This window comes from Heloderma suspectum, chromosome 1 (assembly GCF_057233095.1).
Source record: "Heloderma suspectum isolate Gila_16-S chromosome 1, 16-S_ref, whole genome shotgun sequence".
Lineage (NCBI taxonomy): Eukaryota > Metazoa > Chordata > Lepidosauria > Squamata > Helodermatidae > Heloderma > Heloderma suspectum.
In genome coordinates, this window is record NC_139458.1 from 320,751,950 (window position 1) to 320,775,871 (window position 23,922).

General features: G+C 45.8%; 1 protein-coding gene across 1 annotated transcript in view; it reads right to left on the minus strand.

The window, feature by feature from the left end:
- Positions 1 to 18,943, minus strand: part of SNX3 (sorting nexin 3) — a 39,772-nt gene extending 20,829 nt beyond the window's left edge. The window contains exon 1 of the mRNA XM_084827232.1: positions 18,518 to 18,943. Within this exon, the coding sequence (XP_084683358.1) occupies positions 18,518 to 18,679 (162 nt within the window). The 5' untranslated portion in view covers positions 18,680 to 18,943. The remainder of the gene's footprint in view (positions 1 to 18,517) is intronic.
- Positions 18,944 to 23,922: the final 4,979 nt, after the last annotated feature.

Genomic DNA, 23,922 nt, shown 5'->3' on the forward strand with positions numbered 1-23,922 from the left:
AGTTGCCCTTTTCTGCACTTTGTCCAGCTCTACAATATCTTTTTTTAGGTGTGGTGACCAGAACTAAACACAGTATTCCAAGTGTGGTCACACCATAGATTTGTATCAGGGCAGTATATTTGCAGTTTTATTCTTAATTCCTTTTCTAATTATGCCTAACATGAAATCTGCATTTTTTACAGCAGCCACACACTGGGTTGACATTTTCATCAAGCTGTCCACCACAACCCCAAGATCTCTCTCTTGGTCAGTCACCACTAGCTCAGATCCCATCAGGCTATACTTGAAGTTGGGATTTTTTGCCTCAGCATGCATTACTTTACACTGCTTACTAGTTTATACTGTTGTTTTTTAAATTCTGATATTTCCTACAATTTTAATTTTATTGATGATTTAAATACATTTTCAACCTTCGTATATTTCTATTTATATGTTTTAAATGTACAAGTTTTTAATGTTGTAAAGCCGTCTTGAGTCCCAGTGTTGGGGAAAAGGTGGGATATAAATAATTATAATTATAATTATTATCCCATTTGCCATTTAGATGCCCATTCTCCCAGTTTGGAGAGATCCTTTTGGAGCTCCTCACAATCCCCTTTTGTTTTAACCACCCTAAATAATTTGGTGTCATCGGCAAACTTGGCCACTTCACTGCTCACTCTTAAGTCCAGATCATTTATGAACAGGTTGAAAAGCATTGGTCCTAGTACAGATCCCTGTGGGACCCCGCTATTTACTTCTCTCCATTGGGAGAATTTAACATTTATTCCTACTCTGGAGAGAAGAGAGAATAAGTCAGGGCTCCAAGTGGAGCTTCAGTGCTATCCACGAACCTGGGAGACCAAGATTCAAATCCCCACTCTAGCCATGTGGCTGACTAGGTCACCATCTCTCAGCCTAGCCTGCCTCACAGGGTTGTTGTGAGGTTGAAATGGTGGAGAAACATGTACACCACCTTGAGTTCCTCAGAGGAAAGACAGGATACAAGTGCAATAAAACAAATAAAAGCCTTCCCCCAAATTACGCAAGTCCATGCCCACTGCCAGCAACCACTAGTTTCACAACTCCACTAATAAAACATTCTGCATTCAACTAGAATGCATCCAATTTCCTATCAGCTGTCCCAAGCCATTCAAAGAGTAGAGACTACTTCACATTAGTCAAGAGATTAAAAAAAAAGCTTTAATGCAAGCAAGTGTTAAAACCTACGAGCATTTTAAGAGAGCAACCCCATAAGAAAGCACGCATTAGCTGTTGGACTACAACACAATTCTATGGAGGCATACAAAGTGCCATTTCAATTGAAAAGCCTGTCCCACCCAGTGCTTATCTTCATTTACAGTTCTTGTCCATTTGAGATAAAAAAATTCAGAAATTCTGAAGTGTGGTTAAAGTGGAGTTTGATGCCTTGCTCACCTCCCATTTCTTCACAGTGCCTAAATTCCTTAATAATGGGAAGCCCAAAGGGTAAGAATAAGATACGTGTTTAGTTCGAGCATTAAGACAACTTATCAATGAAGCCTTTCTTGCATGGAGTGCTTAAGGTAGCAATTACTTTTTTAAACATTTGAACATGAAAGATTACATCCATTTCCTTTGTATTAAAAGTTAATATAGGTTAAGTGGTAAATGTAATATAGAATAGCTTTTAAGTATCTCATCTGAAGCTTGCTAGGAAAAAGGAGTTTCCATTAGAAGTCTCAATAGTAACTTTGACTTAAGTAAAAGAGATGTATTTGTCCTTGTCTTTTGTGAAAGCAATGTACTCAAGCTACGTGCAGATTCACACTGTCATACCAGCTATTGCCACAAAGCCTTCCGCACTCTCAAAATCAAGTGTGGTTGATAAATTAGTTTTAGCCTTGGGATGCTGAGACACTTAAAGAGCTCCCTGTCATAAATGCATAAGTGGGATAAAAAAACAAGAAAAATCCCATCCCTTTTGTGGCTCAGAAGCAGGGGAAAGTGGATCTAGCAGGCATGCTAATACTGTAGCACTCACAGCAATACAAATCACCAAGTGCAGAAATTAAGTTAGAGTTATCAGTCAAAGTAAATCCAGGATGTACCTGATCAATTCAAAAGGAACAGTTACTCATCTGGCAATAGCAGGTAGTATCTAATGTTAGTCTTCCTTAGAACAGACCCACTGAAACGAATGAGAGTTGTTAGTTATGACTAACTTAAGTACCATTCATTTCAATGGGCCTATTCTGACTAACATTGGATACATATCCAACTGCATATCCAGGATCAGAAACGTGCTACTTTCACAGAAACGGAACTTCATCAGAACCATAAGTCACATAACCTACAGACAGATGGGACTCCTAACCAAGATGAAAGACACATCCACCCACCCACCCCACCCTCAAAATACAGTGATAACTCTCCAGTGGACATGAACAAGGCATATTCTCCACACTGCAGTCCATATTCAAGGAATCTCACGCACACGGAAGTTTCCACTGGGACGCAAAAAATTGTGGCCAACAGCCAGATTGCCAAAGACATCCAGGAATGAGGACTCAAAGCAGATTTCTCCTCCCATTGGGCAGTCGGGTTTATCTTCCTTCCTGCCTAGAAAGTAGATGCCAGGATCTCTTAATTAGCAAGGCAAAGGTTCTTCCTCTTACTAGTGCTCCCAGGTCCTTGAATCTCTCCATTTACCTAAAAGAGATTCTTACCTTTTGCGGAACTCTGAAGGCAAAGGTACACAAATTCACCAGAGTATTTTGCTTTTACTCAAACACTGTGTAGTATCCAATTATGTATTTATAATACCACTGCAATTATTCCTATGGGATGGAATTCAAACATGCTACCCCATTTTTTAAAAGGGGGACAGTCTTCCAACAACCTACAGACCACTAGCCTCATTGATTTAGGGTGCGATCCTATGCATGTTTAGACAGAGAAAAGGCCTACGACTTCCAGCATTCCCCAGCCAGCTTGCTGGGGAATGCTGGAAATTGTAGGCCTTTTTTCTGTCTAAGCATGCATAGGATCGCGCCCTTAGCTGACCAATTATATGCACAAATATCTACTTAACTCAAAATCTAAGCTGTTTATTTTGTAGACACACAGGCAAACCTTAGTGCTGGCAGCTCTATATTCAATTGCTTTATCTTTGCCCATGTCCAGTTGATAAAAGGTAGAATAGGGAATGGTTGGATTTTTTTCGTCTTTGTAGGTTTCAGAGCTGCACGATACTACAGATATTGATCTATTCAGGCCCAAATGTTTAGCTGCTGGTCTCACTTATCGCTTGGTCAGCACATTCATGAAATATTTCACAGAAGATCAGATCTGTCCCAACTGGTATTTTAACTGACTATGCCAGCTTCCAGGGGCTAGAGACAAGAGTATGCCAACACTGTTACTTTTGAACTGCCCCCTCCCTCCAAATCAGTGATATTGCCCTTACTAGAGAAGAGTTTTCTACCTTATTGGGGCCGGAAACTTTTAGTTTCTGTTCTCTGGGGACAACATCTGCCTCTACCTAAACAACCGGGTTTATGCCATCCGTTGATGGCCTTAGCTTCTTATTGTAGCCTGAACTGTGATCCATCAGTTAATACAAACAGAAGCTCTTTGGGCACAAAGTGGAAGTGGAAGTGGCAAATGGACACCCGCTTTAAGCAGCTCTGCACTGTTACATGGAGGACTGTGTTTTCTACATCTACAAGATCGTCAATCATGGAATCATAGAATCAAAAAATAGTATGGTTGGAAGGGGCCTATAAGGTCCAACCCCCTGCTCAATGCAGGAATCTAAGTCAAAGTATCCCTGACAGATGGCTGTCCAGCCTCATCTTGAATGCCTCCAGTGTGGGAGAGCCCACTACCTCCCTGGGTAATTGGTTCCATTGTCATATTGCTCTAACAGTCAGGAAGTTTTTCCTGATGTTCAGATGGAATCTGGCTTCCTGTAACTTGAGCCTATTATTCCATGTCCTGCACTCTGGGATGATCGAGAAGAGATCCTGGCCTTCCTCTATCTGACAACCTTTCAAGTACTTGAAGAGCGCTATCATATCTCCCCTCAGTCTTCTCTTCTCAAGGCAAAACATGCCCAATTCTTTCAGTATCTCCTCATAGGGCTTTGCTTCCAGTCCCATGAAGCATCTTTGTTGCCCTCCTCTGAACCCTCTCCAGTTTGTCTGCATCCTTCTTAAAGTGTGGCACCCAGAACTGGACACAGTACTCAAAATGACGCCTAACCAGTGCTGAGTAGAGGGGAACTAGTACTTCATGTGATTTGGAAGCTATACTTCTATTAATGCAGCCTATAATACCATTTGCCTTTTTTGCAGCCACATCACATTGTTGGCTTGTATTCAGCTTGTGATCTACCACAATTCCAAGATCCTTCTTGCTTGTAATAGGGATGGGCGGATTCCCTACCTGCCAGTCCATGGGGAATCCACCAGTGGGGGGGAGGAGATCCATTCCTTCCCCCAGAATCCTCTTCAGCTGGCTCCACTCCGCAGCAATTCATGGAGCTGCTGGCCAGCTCCGAAGCGCTAGCGATAGGGCCGCCATGCTGTATCGCTGGCTGAGGGGTATTGACTGCGGACGCAAATGGAGTCTAGGACGCCATTTGCAGCCGTAAAGGTCTTAGTTTAAGGTAAATGGAGCTGTAAATGGCTGCATTTAGCTTAAACTAAGACCTTTATGGCTGCAAATGGCGTCTTGGATGCTATTTGCGTCCCTGCTTTTTTTTCACGCGATACACTACACAAGTATTTGCATTGCCTATTGCGTGAAAAAACAGGGCCACAAATGGCGTCCAGGACGCCATTTGCAGCTGTAAAGCTCTTAGTTTAAGCTAAATGCAGCCATTTACTATTTGCATCCACAGTCAATCCCCTTCATCCAGCAATATGGCATGGTGGCCATATCGCTGGCAATCCGAAGCCAGAGGATCCGGCCGAAAAGGATTTTGCAGGGAGGTGGAGGTAAGTGTTCCATTCCACCACAGATTCTGGGGGGATCTGGCCTCATTGGAGTCCGTGGAGGAATTCTCCGCCATCCCTAGCTTGTAGTATTGTTGAGCCAAGTATCCCCCATCTTGTAACTGTGGATTTGGTTTCTTTTTCTTAGGTGCAGTACAGAGCTGCTTACCCAATGGAGCAGATGTCCATTTGCCACTTCCGCTTACCTTTCATGCCCAAAGCATCTTAGTGTAGCTAAGACTGTAGTCGAACTATCTAAATGGTTTACAGCTACATCAGTGGGGAGGAATGCAGGTTTTACCTGCTTTGAAAATACTCTCTGGTTCCAGCCATATCCTCAATTTATATAGTGGAATCAGGAATCACAGACATCAACTGCCAACTGTTTTCAACCATTTCAGGCATACCCAAGTATACATACTCTGCTTTTCCTAGGGCAGAAACTGGCAGGCTTCCAATTAATTAGGGTTCAGCTCCAACTTTTAAACTATTGGTTTAAAATGATGACTGTCTTGACTCAAGCTTGCCTATGCTAGACTTATTGGAGCAGATGCAGCTTAGGGCACACTCCAGCTCTTGGTTGAAGATGATGATTCAACAGGCTGTAAAAAAGTAAAGTTTAGGAACCACAAGTTTTGTCTATCAAAGCGAAGTTTAAAACAGATTAAAGAGATCTTTATACAGCAAAATTAGGCATCCGACTTCAGAAATATTATTTCCTGGTACTCTGTGTTCAAATGTCAGCATGAGCTAGAAGATTGCTAAGTAAATACCCCCACCCACAAAAAAGTACTCATGACTCAGATTTCAGCTGATGCCATCTGTCATCTTAGATCACAGATTTCAAAAGCACGTTATGGCCTGCAACACTGGCGTGGTTCACATGTAATGACAACCCAGAGTACAGGTTGGGTATGGGTTGTTGCTGAATCGTAAATTGTTGTTACATGCAAATCCTGCATTATGGGTTGTTAACCATGAACAACCCAGGAAGAGAAGCCATGGTTTGTTGTTGGATTGTGAGATCCGGGTTATTCATGGTTAACAACCCATAGTTAAACCATAGTGCGGGGTTTGCACACAACAACCACAACCCACAATTCAACAAAAGCCCATATTCAATCCCATACTCTGGGTTGTCATTACATGTGCACACAATGAGCTGGTTCGCAGCACAGGTGTCATTGAAGACTTGCCCCACTGTTGATTCCATGGTCCAATAAGGTACCTCCAGAGAGGCAAGAGTACTTATCTAATTCATAAGCGAGAATTTTACTTATTAATAATCCACAATTTATTCAGAAGGCAGCTAGAACTGCTGGATCAGGTCAAAAATCTATCTTGTGGCCAACCAGCTGACTCTAGGAAGCCTACAAGCAGGATATAAAGATAACAGCCCTTTCCCATTGTTGTCCCCCACAGCTGGTATTAAACTGAACCTGGAGGTTGTTTTTTACACTGGTACTTATAAACCAAATTTTATGAATGAAAACTCCCTGGCTAGTCTCCTAGATGCTCTGTTGGTCTGAATCAGTATATTTTAGCCAATGCTCATTCTGAGGTTCTCTTACTGTTTTGAGTATTACAGTAAAGTGTTAAATTCATAAATATTTAGTTCTATTAAGAATGTTCTCATCTTCACAAGAGTCCCAATGAGGGAAAGTAAACGACATAGATAAGGCTTGGCATGTTTACTAGTGTTTTCCTGTATACCAGTTTCCTCCCTACCCCTGCATGGAAAGCACTTTGGAAGTTCTGCAGCATAAGATCACAGATAATTTGTACATATTGATTTAAAATGATACAACTTCCATATTTTCATGGTTACGGCACCCTGCTTAACATAAACACTACAGCAGAGATGGGCAACTTGTAGCCCTCCAGATGCTTTAGCCTACAACTCCCATCATCCCTCACCACAGACTATGCTAGCTAGGGCTGATGGCAGTTGCAGGCCAAAACATCTGGAGGACAAGTTGCCCAACCCTGCACAATAGGTTTGTTTAGAAAATGGGCTAACCTTCCACACATCAGGCTCATGTCTCTGAAGGCAGAACAGAAACATAATAAGAAAAGTCTAGTGCTGCTCAGCAACCATTACCAGGCTAGACACAAGGAAGCTAATGAAACTGAGTCCAGGCAAAACAAATCCATTTGCAAGTCAAACCAAAGTTATGCATTTCGTGGCCCCCACGGGTCACAGCCTTGCTGTTTCAAGACCCATCACTGTATCTGGATGTCACATCCTCAGAATGAGCACTGGCTAAAATAGTGATTCAGATCCACAGATCATCTAGGAGACCATCCAGGGCATATTCATTCATAAAATTAGGTTACAGCAATACAAGTAAGTTAATAGCAAGGAATATGTTTTACTGTCCCCACCTGGTGAATAGGTTGCAGTGTCTTTGATTTGGATTTTGCAACTTGCCACACATGCCTTCAGAGTCTTCACTATATTACCACCATCTACTGGAGCTGCCCTCGAGGACTGATTTGCCTAGAAGCTGCAGCTGGTCCACAAGCCTTGTGATGGGGTAGTATACAGAAGGACATACTTATGGTACAGGTGCTCTGGGATTGGCATTGGCTTGCTAGGCACAATTTGTTCTTAAAGAGCTTAGTTTGTACCATATGTAGGCTGTACCTACCAGAACACAGTGCCTCCAAGCTTCATAGTGGAGCATTTTCTGAAGGCAATGCAAGACCTTTCTGCTTGGGTTATGCCTTGATAAAGGGCACACGTATACAGTAGGCACACTTTCATTGATTAGTAGAGGTGTCCAGAACATCATCCAGTTGTTTTATTGGATGAGTTGTTTTATTGGATGAGTTTCAGCTGCTGAGTCCCAAGGATGGGGACAACGTGCTTGGCCATGTCTAGTTGACCACCTGGGTGCTTGACCCTTGCCCATCATAGGGTAATACTACTAATAGGGAGGGGATGTCCAGCTGGGTCCGGGAGGTTATCAACTCCTCCTTGAGATAGGGAGTGGTGCTGGCCACTTTAAAGGAGGCAGTTATTAGGCCACTCCTGAAAAAGCTTAACTTGGACCCAGAAGATGTTAACAGCTATAGGCCAGTTTCTAATATCCCCTTCCTGGGCAAGGTGCTTGAGAGGGTGGTTGCCGGTCAACTCCAGGCACTCTTGAGTGAAACAGATTATCTAAATCCACTTCAATCGGGCTTCAGGCCTGGTTTTGGAATGGAAACTGCCTTGGTCACCCTATGGGATGATCTTTGCTAGAAGACGGACAGGGGGAGTGTGACCCTGTTGATTGTCTTGGACCTCTCAGTGGCTTTTGATACCATTGACCATGGTGTCTTTCCAGAAAGGTTATCTTGCCTGGGTGTTGGAGGCACTGTTCTGCAGTGCTTCTGCTCCTACATGGCAGTTATGCCATGGGGTGCCACAAGGCTCTATTTTATTCCCCATGCTGTTTAACATCTACATGAAACTGCTAGGGGAGATTATCCCATCCCAGATTATCCCAGAGATATGGACTGAGGTGTCACCAGTATGCAGATGACACCCAGCTCTCTCACTCTTTTTCATCAAATCCAGGTGAGGGAGTGGATGTTCTGAATCAATGCTAGGGCACGGTAATGGACTGGATGAGGGCCAATAAACTGAGACTCAATCCGAACAAAACAAAGGTACTGCTAGTGGGTCGTTCATCTGCCCAGCTAAGTGATGTTCAACCTGTTCTGGAGGGGGTTGCACTCCCCCTAAAGGATAAGGTTCCTAGTTTGGGGGTGCTCTTCAATCCATCATTGTCACTTAAGGCACAGGTGGACTCGGTGGCATGGAGCACCTTTTATCAACTTAGGCTGATATAACAACAGCCTTCTCCGGACAGATAGCCTAGCTACAGTTATCCACGCTCTGATAACCTCTCATCTGGATACAGTGGCGAGAAAAAGTTTGTGAGCTCTAATTATAATTATGGAAATTCCATAGTTTTACCATGGTATCCTTCATGAATCAAAACTAATCCTTTTCTAAGTATGCAATAGGTTTATATTAACCAATTCCGTGTTTTGTGACATAACATGATGTATAGATGAGGCAAACAATGAGTACTTAAAAGTCAGGGTATGTGCAAAAGTGAATCTCTTGGTTGCATCAGCTCAATTAAAGGCAATAATTAGAATCAGGTGTTTAATTAGGGAGATCTTCAGGGCTGAGTTTGGGAGGACCCATCCTATAAAAGTATCAGAAACTTTGTGAGTTTGGTCTTCACCATACAGTTGTGTGGAAATATGTTATGCCACAGTCAAAAGACATCTGAGTACCTCAGAAAAGCAGTTATTGTGGCTCATCAGTCCAGAAAGGGTTACAAAACCATTTTTTAAGGATTTGGGGCTCCACCAATCCACTGTCAGACAGGTAGTCTACAAACGGAGAAGGTTCAGTACCACAGTCACTCTACCCAGGTGCATTCATCCTACCAAAAACTCTCCAAGAACAAACCAGCACATCAAAAAGAACCCCAGAGTAACATCCAAGGATCTGCAGGCTATTCTCAGTTTGGCTAATGCAAGTGTTCATGACTTAACGATCAGAAAAAGACTAAACAAGAATGGCACTCAAGGAAGGATAGCTGGGAGGAAACCACTTGCTCTCTAAAAAGAACACTGCTGCCCATCTGAAGTTTGCTAAAGATCACATAGATGATCCCCAAGACTTCTAGAACAATGTTCTCTGGACAGACGAGTCAAAGGTAGAATTTCTTGACCTCAATGAGAAACATTATACTTGGCAAAAAAAGAAACACTGAGTTCAAAAAGAAGAACCTCATCCCAACTGGCAAGCATGGTGGTGGGAATGTAATGGTTTGGGCCTGCTTTGCTGCCTCAAGACCTGGACGGCCTGCCATCACTGACACAACCATGAATTCTGCAGTGTATCAGAAGATTCTAGAGCGGAATGTCAGGCCATTCGTCCATGAGCTGAACCAAAAGTGGGTCATGCAACAAGACAATGATCCTAAACATACAAGCAGATCTACAAAAGAATGGCTGCAGAAGAAATTATTCCGTGTTTTAGAATGGCCTGATTCAAAGTGCTGGTATTAACTTTCAAAGCCCTAAATGGACTCCCATATACACTTGCCCAGACCCTAAGATCAGCTTGAGTGCTCCTTCTCTGGAAGCCCCCACCAAAGGAAGTGGGGTGGGTGACTACTAAGAAGAGGGCCTTTTCTGTTTTGGCATCCCAGTTGTGGAATGAGCATCTCAGAAAGGCTTGCCTGGCGCCTACACTATGCTCTTTTTGGCATCAGTTTAAGACCTATTTATTTTCCCCAGGCATTTTAGTTTGTTTGTTTTAAATATGGTATTGTATTTTAAATCATTGCACTGGGCTAGGTTCTATTTGGTTATTTTTATTTTTTACACTTTTAACTTTTTATATTGTTTTTTATCATCTTATATTTTATGGTTTAATTGTTGTGAACTGCCCAGAGAGCTCTGGCTGTTGGGCGGTAGAGAAATGTAATAAATAAGTACAAGACATCCTGAGCGTTTGGGCTAGAACAGGATACAAGTTTAAGTAACAAGCAGGGACAACCAAATGCCAGAGTGGCTAACTAGCTGATTAAAAGGAAAACACGGTTGTATTCATTGAAGCTTTGCCACCTTGATAGTTCCAGTGAAGTTCTTCCTCAGCTAGTACCAAGATGCTTAATACAAAGTTACAGTACTGGTCCACTGGCCCAGCATGATCTACTCCAGCCAGTAGCAGCTCTCCTAAGATCTTAAGACAGAGGTCTTCCCCAGTCCCATTACCCAAAGTCCTCTTAACTGGAGATGCCAGGGATTGAACCCAGGACCTTTTGAAAGCAGCGCACGTGCTATGGCTCCACATTTTGAATTATCCAACACACATGCCTTAAGCACATACATTTCCACCCTGGCCCATTTATGTACACAAGCAGTTAAGATAAGATAGGCCAGAGATCATCCTAGACTTGGACTACTTACAGCAATCTATAAACATATTGGCCAATAAATCTAGCTCACATGATCATTCCCAGCTTTTCTAGAAACTTGTATGTGGAACAGATCAGGAGCAATACCAGAAACAAGAGATCTCTTGTTTTATACCAGGCCTACACCGATACATTTGTTGTGGTTGTTGTTTTTTAAAAAATATATTATAAAGGCAAGAACATAATTATAGGCAAAGGTTGGGGCAACAGTCTTAGGCAAAGTATTATTTCTGATAAGTTCAGAAATTGTGCAACCAAGAAGCAGAATATTACTTATTCAACCCTTGCTTCTCAGTTCTAATCTATAACTTGAAAATCGAGGAGAGGAAAGGAGAGGAGAAAGAACATCTGTTGAGATGTTCCAAAGTGCACAAGTAACACATCTGAGGAGCAACCAGTGTGATGCAGTGGTTGGCCCCAATCCACTATTTCACTTTAAAGAGGCCTTACAACCTCTCCCCTACCTCCAAGAATGAGTTTACACTAACTTACTTTTATCAGCCTTGAGATTATCTCTTCAGTATCATGGTGACACAATCAACATGATGACTGTGGGGTATTCCACGACAGAATGCATTCCCCTGGTTAGCCTTTAAGTTACAGGAATGTAGGGAATGCTACCAACCAACAAGGAAGGCTATGTCACCTATGGAGAGAAGTCATTCAGACAATACATATCCTAAATGAATGCCACTTTGGGCTTCCTTTAGGAGGGAACAGCAGGGTGCAAATAAACATACAGAAATGAAATGACATTGACATTCAAAAGATGGACCCTGTCAGGGGTGTTTGTGAGCGCAGGGAGTGGGATAGCGGTTCAGATTCTGAAGGAGAATCATCAGACACGAGGGAGGCGTTTCCCAGGCTAGTCCAGATATGAGTAGCCTTGCTTCTCAGATTACAAACGTTCAGATGGCTGAGCGTGAGGGTCCCTCCTCACCCCCATGACAGGCAGCAAACAGGAGATTGACCTAATAGATGCCAGGCGCAGAGCAAGGAGAAAGACGGCAGGTGCAGAACTTAGACGGACTACCCGATTGGCCTTGCATGAGAAGCTGGGCTTAGAGTAGGGATATTAGAGAATTCTGCCATGGATCCCAGGGGGGCCGAATTCCAGTGAATTCAGCCCCCCAGAATCTGTGGCGGGACGGAGCAACCCACCCCACCACCCCGCAGAAGCCCCCCGGAACAGAGCCTACCTGGTGGCGGCTCTGGCAGCAGCTCCGGTGGCGGCGGCGGCTCCGGCAGCTCCAGCCGCTGCCGGGCTGCTGCGGACGCAAATGGCATCCTCCTGAGTAGGGGACGCCATTTGCGTCCCTATGGTAGCCCATGATAGGCTACGTAAATATTTATGTAGCCTATGACAGCTAAAGTGGGAACGGAAATGGCGTAAGGGACGCCATTTGCGTCCCCGCTTTAGCCGTGACAGGCTACGTAAATATTTACGTAGCCTATCACAGGCTACCATAGGGACGCAAATGGCGTCCCCTACTCAGGACGCCATTTGTGTCCGCAGCAGCCCGGCAGCGGCTGGAGGCCCCGCTGTGGGTTGGCCTGGCCGGCGGCTCTGCAGCCTGGCCGCAGAGCGGAGCTGGCCAGGCAGGATTCCGGGGGGAGAGGGACGGAGCGCTTCCCCCCCGTCGAGGATTTGGGGGGGAGGGACGGAGCACCTCGCTCCCACCGCGGATGTCCGTGGACGAAACCAGGTAAGTGTTTCATACATCCCTAGCTTAGAGGCCTCACGAGAGGAGAGGGACCTCGCCCCCTTAAGTTAGGCTAGCGAGTCTGCATCCCTCTTCAAACGGTGGGCAAGTCTCGTAAATTCCATTTGGATTCCCTGAAGGCATTCGTTGTAGACAGTTCCTCTGCGAATTTCCATCTGTATGACCCTGTGAAGCAATGGATTAAAAGCTGTAGACTGAAGCCTCTCGTTGGTGTATGCTTGGGCACTGAAGTGAAGTGGGGACTAAGGGAATCGTGACAGACCCAAACAGAGGCAATGAACATGCTACTGGCTAACCAGATACCAGGCAGGCAAACAGACAAACCACTATCATGTGGGAGTTGTAATCTTTCAAGGGGGATATGACTTCTGGTTCTTCCAATAGCACTGGTTCCTTTGGTCACCCAGTAAGGAAATTTGTACTCATCTCTGATACCAAGGGCTTGTCCAGACTGAGCCTTTCTACAATAGAACTGGTGCTATAGTGCAGGGGTAGGCAGAAAGTAGATCTCCAGATCTTTTGGATTTTAACAGCCACCATTCGCGCCATCAGCCATACTAACAGGGGCTTCTAGGAGCTGAGGTCTAAAACATCTGGACATCGACCTTCTGCTCATGCCTGCTGTAGAGCATACAGATGTGAAGGCCCGGGGGAGGGGTTCCATTTTTCTCCAAGGATTTTTTTCCCAAAGGAAAAATTGGAAATTTGGTAGAATACTGGGAAAAAATCTTCTATGAAATATTCTCTTGTGGAATGTGTGAAAAGTTTTATTCATTCAAAATGTGTAGTATGAAGTTTTTTATGCAAGACAATCAACAGCATTAGAATATAGTAACACATTATTGAAGAGTTAAGGGTTTTCAAGCCGGAAGGAGCCTGTGGGAAGGACCAGCCAGCTGTACCAGGTGGATCCTGAGCCTGCTTCTGCCCCGCCAAACAGGTACTTAAGGCGGGGGCTGCCAGAGGCTGCGCCTCGGCGTTGCGCCAAGTGCAACGCTAAGTACGCACTTAGTGTCGCACTTGGAGTCGCACGGAACAGCACCTGAAGACCCACCCACCTGCCTCTCCAGAGACACCAGCAGCCACAGATACCAGCAGCAAATAGCAGCAGCAGAGGGCAGCAGCTTTAAAGACCAGGGAGAAAGGGGCAAACGTGGATTTTATCTGCTCCTTCTTAGCTGCTGTTCTCTTTTATCTCTTATATTATTTTACACTGTTGTACATTTTATATCCTAACATTTTAATATGTGCCTGGAAGGACTATTGAGCAACTCAGGGGGTTGGGGAGGTGCCACTATAACTGTGGTCATGGGCAGGGGGAGGTATGGCATTGGGGGATTAACAAGCCAGCTAAGGAGAAGAGGGGCTAGACACCTTACAGCTGTTCCCTCTTCTGGTTCTTCCCCCAGCCTGATGGTTCTGGCAGCCTTACCAGCCTGCCCTCGGGTCTGGTGCTGCTGCTGCTGAATGCTAGGTCGGCCCAAAATAAAATCTCCCTCATCCATGATTTGATTGTGGATGAGGGGGCTGACCTGGTATGTATTACTGAGACCTGGGTGGGGGAACTGGGAGGGGTCACTCTCTCCCAGCTGTGCCCCCCTGGGTACTTGGTGCAGCACCAACACCGACTTGAGGGTCAGGGAGGGGGGGCTGCCGTGGTCTATAGGAATTCAATCTCCCTCTCCAGGCTTCCTGCTCATTCGAGTGCAGATCTTGAGTGTTTGTACCTTGTGTTGGGTACCCGGGACAGATTAGGGATTCTGTTGGTGTACCGCCCACCCCGCTGCCCATCAGACTCCCTGCCTGAGCTGACGGAGGTGGTCTTGGACTTGGTGTTGAGGACCCTTAGGATGATGGTCCTGGGGCATCTCAACTTCCATGCCGAGGCCGCTGTATCCAGGGTGGCTCAGGACTTCATGGCCGCCATGACAACCATGGGGCTGTCCCAACATGTCATTGGCCCAACGCATATAGAAGGACAAACGCTTGATCTGGTTTTCTCGACTGGGCAGGAGGATGGTGATCTGAAAGTGGAGGAATTAACATCCGTCCCTTTGTCATGGTCAGATCACTTCCGGCTGAGATTTAGACTCCTGGCAGCCTTCCCCCTCTGCAAGGGTGGGGGACCTATTAAAATGGTCCACCCCTGAAGATTAATGGATTCCAATGGATTCCAGAGGGCTCTGGGGGATTTTCCTGCTGGTATGGCTGATGCTCCTGTCGAAGCCCAGGTCGCTCTGTGGAATGCAGAGATGACTCGGGCGGTTGACACGATCGCGCCCAAGCGCCCTCTCCCTCTGAGCAGAGCCCGGCCAGCTCCTTGGTATACACCTGAGCTGAGGGCAATGAAGCAAGAGGGGAGATGGCTAGAACACAGGTGGAGGAAAACTCGTGCTGAGTCTGACCGAACACAGGTAAGAGCCCACTATCAAGCCTACTCTGTGGTGGTGAGGGTGGCAAAGAGACAGTTCTTGTCCACCAGCATTGCATCTTCTCAATGTCATCCAGCGGAGATTTTCCGAGTGGTTCGCGGCCTATTACATTCTGGGCCAGGGAGAGAGACAGTAGAACCCTTGGCGGCACGCTGTGATAAGTTTGCAAGGAACTCTGAAGATAAAGTCGCTCAGATTCGTCATGAATTGGACACAACGATTAATGCAGTTCCAATGGTAGAGGCGTTCAAGCACCGTCTGGTCCAGTTTTATTGGATGAGTTTCAGTTACTGAGGATGAGGACAAGGTGCTTGGCCAAGTCCGATCGACCACTTGTGTGCTTGACTCTTGCCCTTCATGGCTTATTAAATCAAACAAGGAGGGGATGTCCAGCTGGGTCCAGGGGGTTGTAAATTCCTCCTTGAGAGAGGGAGTGGTGCCTGCCGCTTTAAAAGAGGCGGTAATTAGACCACTCCTGAAAAAGCCTAACCTGGACCCAGAGGATGTTAACAATTATAGGCCAGTGGCCAGCATCCCCTTCCTGGGCAAGGTGCTTGAGCAGGCGGTTGTAGGACACTCCAGGCACTGTTGAATGAAACGGATTATCTAGATCCATTTCAATCGGGCTTCAGGCCTGGTTTTGGAGCGGAAACTGCCTTGGTCACCCTGTGGGATGACCTCTGCCGGGAGAGGGACAGGGGGAGTGCGACCCTGTTGATTCTCCTGGACCTCTCAGCTGCTTTCGATACCATCGACCATGGTATCCTTCTGGTTGGGAGTTGGAGGCACTGTACTACAGTGGTTCCGCTCCTACTTGGATGGCCGATTCCAGAAGGTGGTGCTAGGGGTTATTGCTCTGTGCCATGGCAATTGTGCCATGGGGTTCCACAGGGCTCTATTTTATCCCCTATGCTGTTTAACATCTACATGAAACCGCTGGGGGAGGTTACCCGGAGGTGTGGGCTGAGGTGCCATCAATATGCAGATGACACCCAGCTCTACCTCTCTTTCTCATCAAAACCAGGTGAGGCAGTGGCTGTTCTGAATCAGTGCCTGGACACAGTAATGGACTGGATGAGGGCCAATAAACTGAAACTCAATCCAGACAAGACGGAGGTACTGTTAGCGGGTGGTTCGTTTGCCCGGCTAGGTGATATTCAACCTGTTCGGGGAGGGGGGGGGGTTGCACTCCCCCTAAAGGATCACGTTCGTAGTTTGAGGGTGCTCTTGGATCCAGAACTGTCACTTGAGGCACAGGTGAACTCAGTGGCACGGAGCACTTTTTATCAGCTTAGGCTGGTATACCAACTACGCCCTTATCTGGGCGATAGCCTAGCTACAGTTATCCATGCTCTGATAACTTCTCGTCTGGATTACTGCAATGCGTTATATGTGGGGCTGCCTTTGAAAACAGTCCGGAAACTTCAGCTGGTCCAAAATAGGGCAGCAAGATTGTTAACAGGGACTGACCTGCGAGCTCATATTATGCCAGTACTTTTCCAGCTGCACTGGCTGCCAGTCCATTTCCAGGCCCGATTCAAAGTGCTGGTATTAATATTTAAAGCCCTTAACGGCTTGGGGCCAGGTTATCTGAAGGATCGCCTCCTCCCATATGTGCCTGCCCAGACCCTAAGATCATCGTCAATGGCTCTTCTCCGTGAGCCCCTGCCAAAGGAAGTGAGGCGGGTGGCTACTAGGAGGAGGGCTTTTTCTGCTGTGGCACCCCGGCTCTGGAATGAGCTCCCTAGTGAGGTTCGCCTGGCACCTACATTGTATTCATTTCAGCACCAAGTGAAGACCTTTTTATTTTCCCAGGCATTGTAGCATTTTAGCTTTCTAAACTTTTAGCTTTGCTAAAAGTTTGCTGTTTTAAATCTATATTTTAAAATCCTGCACTGCTGCTAGGTTTTATTGTGGCTGTATTGTTATATTGTGGTTTTAATGTTCTATATATTTTAAATTGTTTTATTGTGTGCTGTTTGGTTTTAATTTTTGTGAACCGCCCAGAGAGCTTCGGCTATTGGGCGGTATAGAAATAAATAAATAAATTCAATACCCAAATATGCTGCTTGTCCTCAATATTGTGACTGTATGAGACTATTTGTCTAAATATATTGTATTTACTACAAAACATGTGATTTGTTTTCAACTTTTATTTTTCCAGATGGCAAAAACTAAGATGTGTGCTTACATATCATAGGGCGCAGCTCTCTAGTATTTGTTATAGACACAATTTTGCTTTTAGAAAATAAGACAGTTATACTTCTGAAGCTGAATTCCGATGAGCAGTTACTGGGGAGTGGATCTTAGTTCTGGGTAAACATGCATAGGAGTCTTAGGTTAAGCCACCTGGGGAGAGTTTTTATCCCCAAACGGTGGCCTAAAAAGCAAGACTGCTCTGTAAATGTCATAAATACACCAAATAGTATAAGTTACATGATGTATTTTATGTCGCTAAAGCACTAAAATAAGTTTTGGTTTAATAATACTGAATATATTTCCATTTCCCCCAAAATGTTTGTTTTTAATGGAGGAAAAAACTGAAACACACAACTTTTTCCATGGCTTCAACAGTTCTGAAAAGTTCTATCTCCTGTAGTGGATAACCAAAACAGAGCAATATCATGGGGACCTGCCCATAGAATGGGCACAGGAAGCCAGCTATGCATACAACTTAGCGTAGATCAGCACATGGGTCCAGCAAGGAACAGTGCAGACACAAAGCAACCTGCATATCTGGATTGCAAAGATAAGTAACACCGAAACACACACACTTCCAACCACTAGTATTCTGGAAGCCACACGAGTTAGGACCTCCATCTATGTTTAAGAACCTCGCTATGCGTGCGGGCTTGGCTTCTGCACCGTAGTACAAACACTGAGGTAACGGCAGTCAGGCGGGATTCCAGACCACGAGATGCTGAAGGAAAGCACTTGGAACGTGTTAAAGCATTTCCTCTGCGTGTGTACGCACACAAACACGGCCGCCTCCGCCACCCTCAACTGCACAGGAAGACGCTGTCAGCCTCGGTCAGCCTGGCCGAGTCAGAATGCTCACGGAGGATCGGCTATGCGCCTGGCACTGCAGCATCTTGTCCAAAGGTGTGCCAGGGAGCCAGTGGGCCGTCCAAGGAGGACTCCCGCCTAACCTTGGGGTGGGGATAACAGGGGAACGGAGAGAAGGGGGTGCACTGCAGCCTGGGAAGACCGGCTCTCCCACAGCCCCAGGCAGCACACGCACCTGGGAGCGAGTGGCACAGGAGTGAAGAGGCCCTTCCACCTGGAAGTTGCAGAGGCAGGGCAGAATCCCCGTGGACCAGCCGCAAGACTCCAGCGGGGCTCCCTCGCCGGAACAAGCCCAGCCTCCGCTCCGACCCCGCCCAGCAGGCGACCTCGTTGGGATCTCTCACCTTGACCCTGACCTCGTAGGTGGTGAAGCGGCCCCTGCCCACCCCCACCGTCTGCGGATTGCTGACGTCGATCTCGAGGAAGTTGCTCGGGGGGCCGTACGCGTCGTTGAGGTTCTGCGGCTTGGTGATGAGGCGCCTGGTGTCCGCGATGGTCTCGGCCATTTCCCCCGCCCTCCCGCTCGCGCCTGTCCAGTCGGAGAACCGCAGAGCCCAACTGCTACGGAAGGAGACGCCGCGGCGGCGGGGGTGGGGGGCAGCGGAGGAAGGGAGAGGCGCTGGGAGGCCCCCTCAGGCGACACCACACAGCAACCCAGCCCCCACCCCTCTCGCCTTCTTATTCACGGGCGACCAGCCGACGTGACGCCCCCGCGACACGCTCCGGCCCAGCCGCCGCCCGCACCCGGAGGGAGCAATCCTTCTGCGCGCGCAAAGCACCACGGGGACTGTAGTCTTCCTACGGCCACTTACCCTTTGAACACGACGTGGAGAACATGCAGAGACCGGCGTGGAGAACTATAGCTCCCACAATGCACCGTAAAGGGGGGGCCGGCGGGAGACAGCCAGGAGGCGAAGCGGGGAAGGGCGATTAGCGGTGCATGAAGAATTTACTTTAAAGACCCACCGGGATTGGAAGGCCGGCGGGAGAGGAGGGGATGTAACGCTGAATTCTCCTAAAGCCCATTGATTACAATGGGTTTAGGAGTGCCTACAGGGGCGATCTTATGCATGTTTAGACAAAAAATACTGGCTCTGGCATGTTGGGAGGTTATGACTTTTTTTGTCTAGACATACATAGGATTGCACCTAACTCTGCATAGGATAAGGTTGCATGAATGCCTGCATTCTCCTTCTAGGATCCCTGCTTCCAGACCCCCCTAGTACCCAACGGAGAATGAAACCCATGCAACCATGTAAGGAAAGCCATCATTCAGAGCACATGCTTTATATACAGACCACCTTCAATCGCTGCCATTTATATTACAAATTTTCAAATATGATAAACAGCAGACTGGAGACAAAGCCTAATGCCAGAAGATGTGGGTGTTATCATTATGACATCTCAATCTTCTTGTGCCGATTTACAAGGCTAGTATGAGGCTCTATGTCACAGATCTTTTTCTTCTCACCAGTACAGTCATCAGCTCAAAATGCAGTATGTTGTGCAAAATGCAGTGGCCAGATTGATATGCTTAGAAGGTCTGAGTATATTCCATCCCGCTCACACTGGCTTCCTGTACATTTCTGAGCCCAATTCAAGGTACTGGTTTTGACCTATAAAACCATGCATGGCTTGATACTGCAATACCTGACAGCCTGCCTCTCCCAGTATGAACCTACCCATATGCTACCAGTTGTCATCTGAGGCCATTTTCCAAGTGCCTCCTCCAAGAGAGGTTCAGAGGATGGCTACATGGGAGAGGACCTTCTCAGTGGTCTCCCCAGCCCAGTCCAATTATGAAACACTCTCCCCAGTGAGGTCTGCCTGGCGCCAACATAGGCATCCTTCAACACCAGGCTAAGACCTTCCCAGGCATTTGACAGCATATGCTTTCTTTTGATATTTTTGGTATGTAAATGGTTTTTATATTAAGTTACTATATTGCATTCTTAAGGTTTTAAACTTTGTAAACCACCCAGAGAACTTTGACTGTTGGGCATTATAGAAATGTAATAAATGAACGAATGAACTAGAGAAATACCTCAAAGAGCAACTATGTATAGTGAGTGGAATATGCTGGGCTGGCCATGGACAAGAAACCAACAGGTACTACCCACCACCATACACCTAGTCATTTGAGACAATTATGTGAATCAATTTTGGGACTGTAGCAGTACTGTGTACACTTATTAGGGTGTGCATGGGATGTACTTTTGAATACACATGCATATGACATGCTGTTTGCTTGTCACACTTTGTGAATGGTTTAGCACATTTCCATGTGGCTAGACACCATTTGTTGTTGTTCAATCATTAAGTCATGTCCGACTCTTCGTGACCCCATGGACCATAGCACGCCAGGCCTTCCTGTCCTCCACTCTTTCCCGGAGTGTGCTCAAATTCATATTCATTGCATCGGTGATGCTATCTAGCCATCTCATCCTCTGCCGTCCCCTTCTTTTACCTTCAATCTTTCCTGGTATCAGGGTCTTTTCCAGGGAGCTTTCTCTTCACATTAGGTGGCCAAAATATTTGAGCTTCAGCTTCAGTATCTGTCCTTCCAATGAGCAGTCAGGGTTGATTTTCTTTAGGATTGACTGATTTGACCTCCCTGCAGTCCAGGGGACTTGTAAGAGTCTTCTCCAGCACCACAGTTCGAAGGCATCAATTCTTCGGCGCTCAGTCTTCCTTATAGTCCAGCTCTCACAGCCATACATTACTACTGGGAAAACCATAGCTTTGATTATACGGACCTTAGTCAGCAATGTCTCTGCTTCTTACTATGCTGTCTAGGTTTGCCATAGCTTTCCTCCCAAGGAGCAAGCGTCTTTTAATTTCATGGCTACAGTCACCGTCTGCGGTGATCTTGGAGCCCAAGAAAATAACATCTGTCACTGCTCCCATTTCTTCCCCTTCCATATGCCAGAAAGTGATGGGACAAGATGCCATGATCTTCGTTTTTTTAAAGTTGAGTTTCAAACCAGCTTTTGCACTCTCCACTTTCACCCTCAACAAGAAGCTCTTGAGATCCTCTTCGCTTTCTGCCATTAGGGTGGTATCGTCTCCATATCTGAGGTTGTTGATAATTCTCCCGGCAATCTTACTTCCAACCCATGATTCATCCAACCGGACGTTTCTCATGATGTACTCTGCATATAAATTAAATAAGCAGGGTGACAATATACAGCCTTGTCGTACGTCTTTCCCAATTTTGAACCACTCGGTTGTTCCATGTCCGGTTCTTACTGTTGCTTCTTTTCCCTCGTACAGGTTTCTCAGGAGACAGGTAAGGTGGTCTGGTACTCCCATCTCTTTAAGAATTTGCCACAGTTTGTTGTGATCCACACAATCAAAGGCTTTAGCGTAGTCAATGAAGCAGAAATAGTCAATGAAGCAGAAATAGACGTTCTTCTGGAATTCTCTTGCTTTCTCCATGATCCAGCGAATGTTGGCGATTTGATCTCTAGTTCCTCTGCCTCTTCGGAACCCAGCTTGTACTTCCAGTAGTTCTCGGTTCACATGCTGCTGAAGCCTAGCTTGTAGGATTTTGAGCATCACCTTGCTGGCATGTGAAATCAGCGCAATTGTACGGTAGTTTGAACACTCTTTGGCATTGCCCTTCTTTGGAATTGGAATGTAAACTGACCTTTTCCGGTCTTGTGGCCACTGTTGAGTGTTCCAAATTTGTTGACATATTGAGTGCAGCACTTTAACAGCATCATCTTTTAGGATTTGAAATAGCTCAACTGGAATACTGTCATCTCCGCTAGCTTTGTTGTCAGTAATGTTTCCTAAGGCCCACTTGACTTCATTCTCTAGGATGTCCGGCTCAAGTTCAGTGACCACATTTTCATGGCTATCAGGGACATTCAGATCTTTCCTGTATAGTTCTGCTGTGTATTCTTTCCACCTCTTCTTAATCTCATCTACTTCTGTTAGGTCCCTGCCTTCTTTGTCCTTTATCATGCCCATCTTTGCACAAAACGTTCCCTTGAGATCTCCGATTTTCTTGAAAAGATCTCTAGTCTTTCCCATTCTGTTGTTTTCCTCGATTTCTTTGTATTGTTCATTTAAGAAGGCCTTCTTGTCTCTCCTTGCTATTCTCTGGAGCTCTGCATTCAGTTGGATATATCTTCCCCTTTCTCCCTTGCTTTTCACTTCCCTTCTTTCCTCAGCTCAGTGAAGCCATAAGCTATGCCATGCAGGGCCACCCAAGACGGACAGGTCATGGTGGAGAGTTCTGACAAAATGTGGTCCACAGGAGAAGGAAATGGCAACCCACTCCAGTATTCTTGCCAAGAAAACCCCATGGAACGTATCACAAAGCTAGACACCATGCCCATGTTCAAACTGCTTTCAGAAGATTTTGTAGAAAAGAGGTGGTGTTGTATAGTATAAACACGTCCATTTGCAAAACCAGTTCAATTTGCCAAAAATTTTGCTGGGAAAAATGAAGTTATGCTGATTGCATGATATTAAAGATTGCTGTATGGAATGGCCCTCAGTTACTTGGCTTGTAGCGAAAACAGCTCAGTCATGTTCCTCTCCAAAGGAGTCTAAATCCAACATGTCCATTCAGCATCCTTGCAAATTTTGAGGAAGGAACATGAGCCTTTCATCAGAATTTTCAAAAATGCTGATTCATACACTTTTAAACACAACTCACCACAATGTGCAATACTTACTTGGAAAACTAAAATGACACTTTCCAAGACCTGCAGTGTCCTTAAATATACAGTTTGAATATGGTTATTGTGTTTAAAACTGCCAAAGAAAAATAAAACATTATAGCTATGTTCAAAAACAGTTTGTTGTTGTTGTTCAGTCATTAAGTTGTGTCCGACTCTTTGTGACCCCATGGACCATAGCACGCCAGGCCTTCCTGTCCTCCGCTCTCTCCCAGGGTGTGCTCAAATTCATATTCATTGCATCGGTGATGCTATCTAGCCATCTCATCCTCTGCCATCCCCTTCTCCTTTTGCCTTCAATCTTTCCCAGCATCAGGGTCTTTTCCAGGGAGTTTTCTCTTCGCATTAGGTGGCCAAAATATTTGAGCTTCAGCTTCAGTATCTGTCCTTCCAATGAGCACTCAGGGTTGATTTCCTTTAGGATTGACTGATTTGACCTCCTTGCAGTCCAGGGGACTCGTAAGAGTCTTCTCCAGCACCACAGTTCGAAAGCATCAATTCTTCAGCGCTCAGCCTTCCTTATAGTCCAGCTCTCACAGCCATACATTACTACTGGGAAAATCATAGCTTTGATTATACGGACCTTTGTCACCAAGGTGATGACTCTGCTTCTTACTATGCTGTCTAGGTTTGCCATAGCTTTCCTCCCAAGGAGCAAGCGTCTTTTAATTTCATGGCTACAGTCACCGTCTGCGGTGATCTTGGAGCCCAAGAAAATAAAATCTGTCACTGCTTCCATTTCTTCCCCTTCTATATGCCAGGAAGTGATGGGGCCAGATGCCATGATCTTCGTTTTTTTAAAGTTGAGTTTCAAACCAGCTTTTGCACTCTCCACTTTCACCCTCAACAAGAGGCTCTTGAGATCCTCTTCGCTTTCTGCCATTAGGGTGGTGTCGTCTGCGTATCTGAGGTTGTTGATCATTCTCCTGACAATCTTAATTCCGACCTGTGATTCATCCAATCCGGCGTTTCTCATGATGTACTCTGCATATAAGTTAAATAAGCAGGGCGACAATATGCAGCCTTGTCGCACTCCTTTCCCAATTTTGAACCAATCA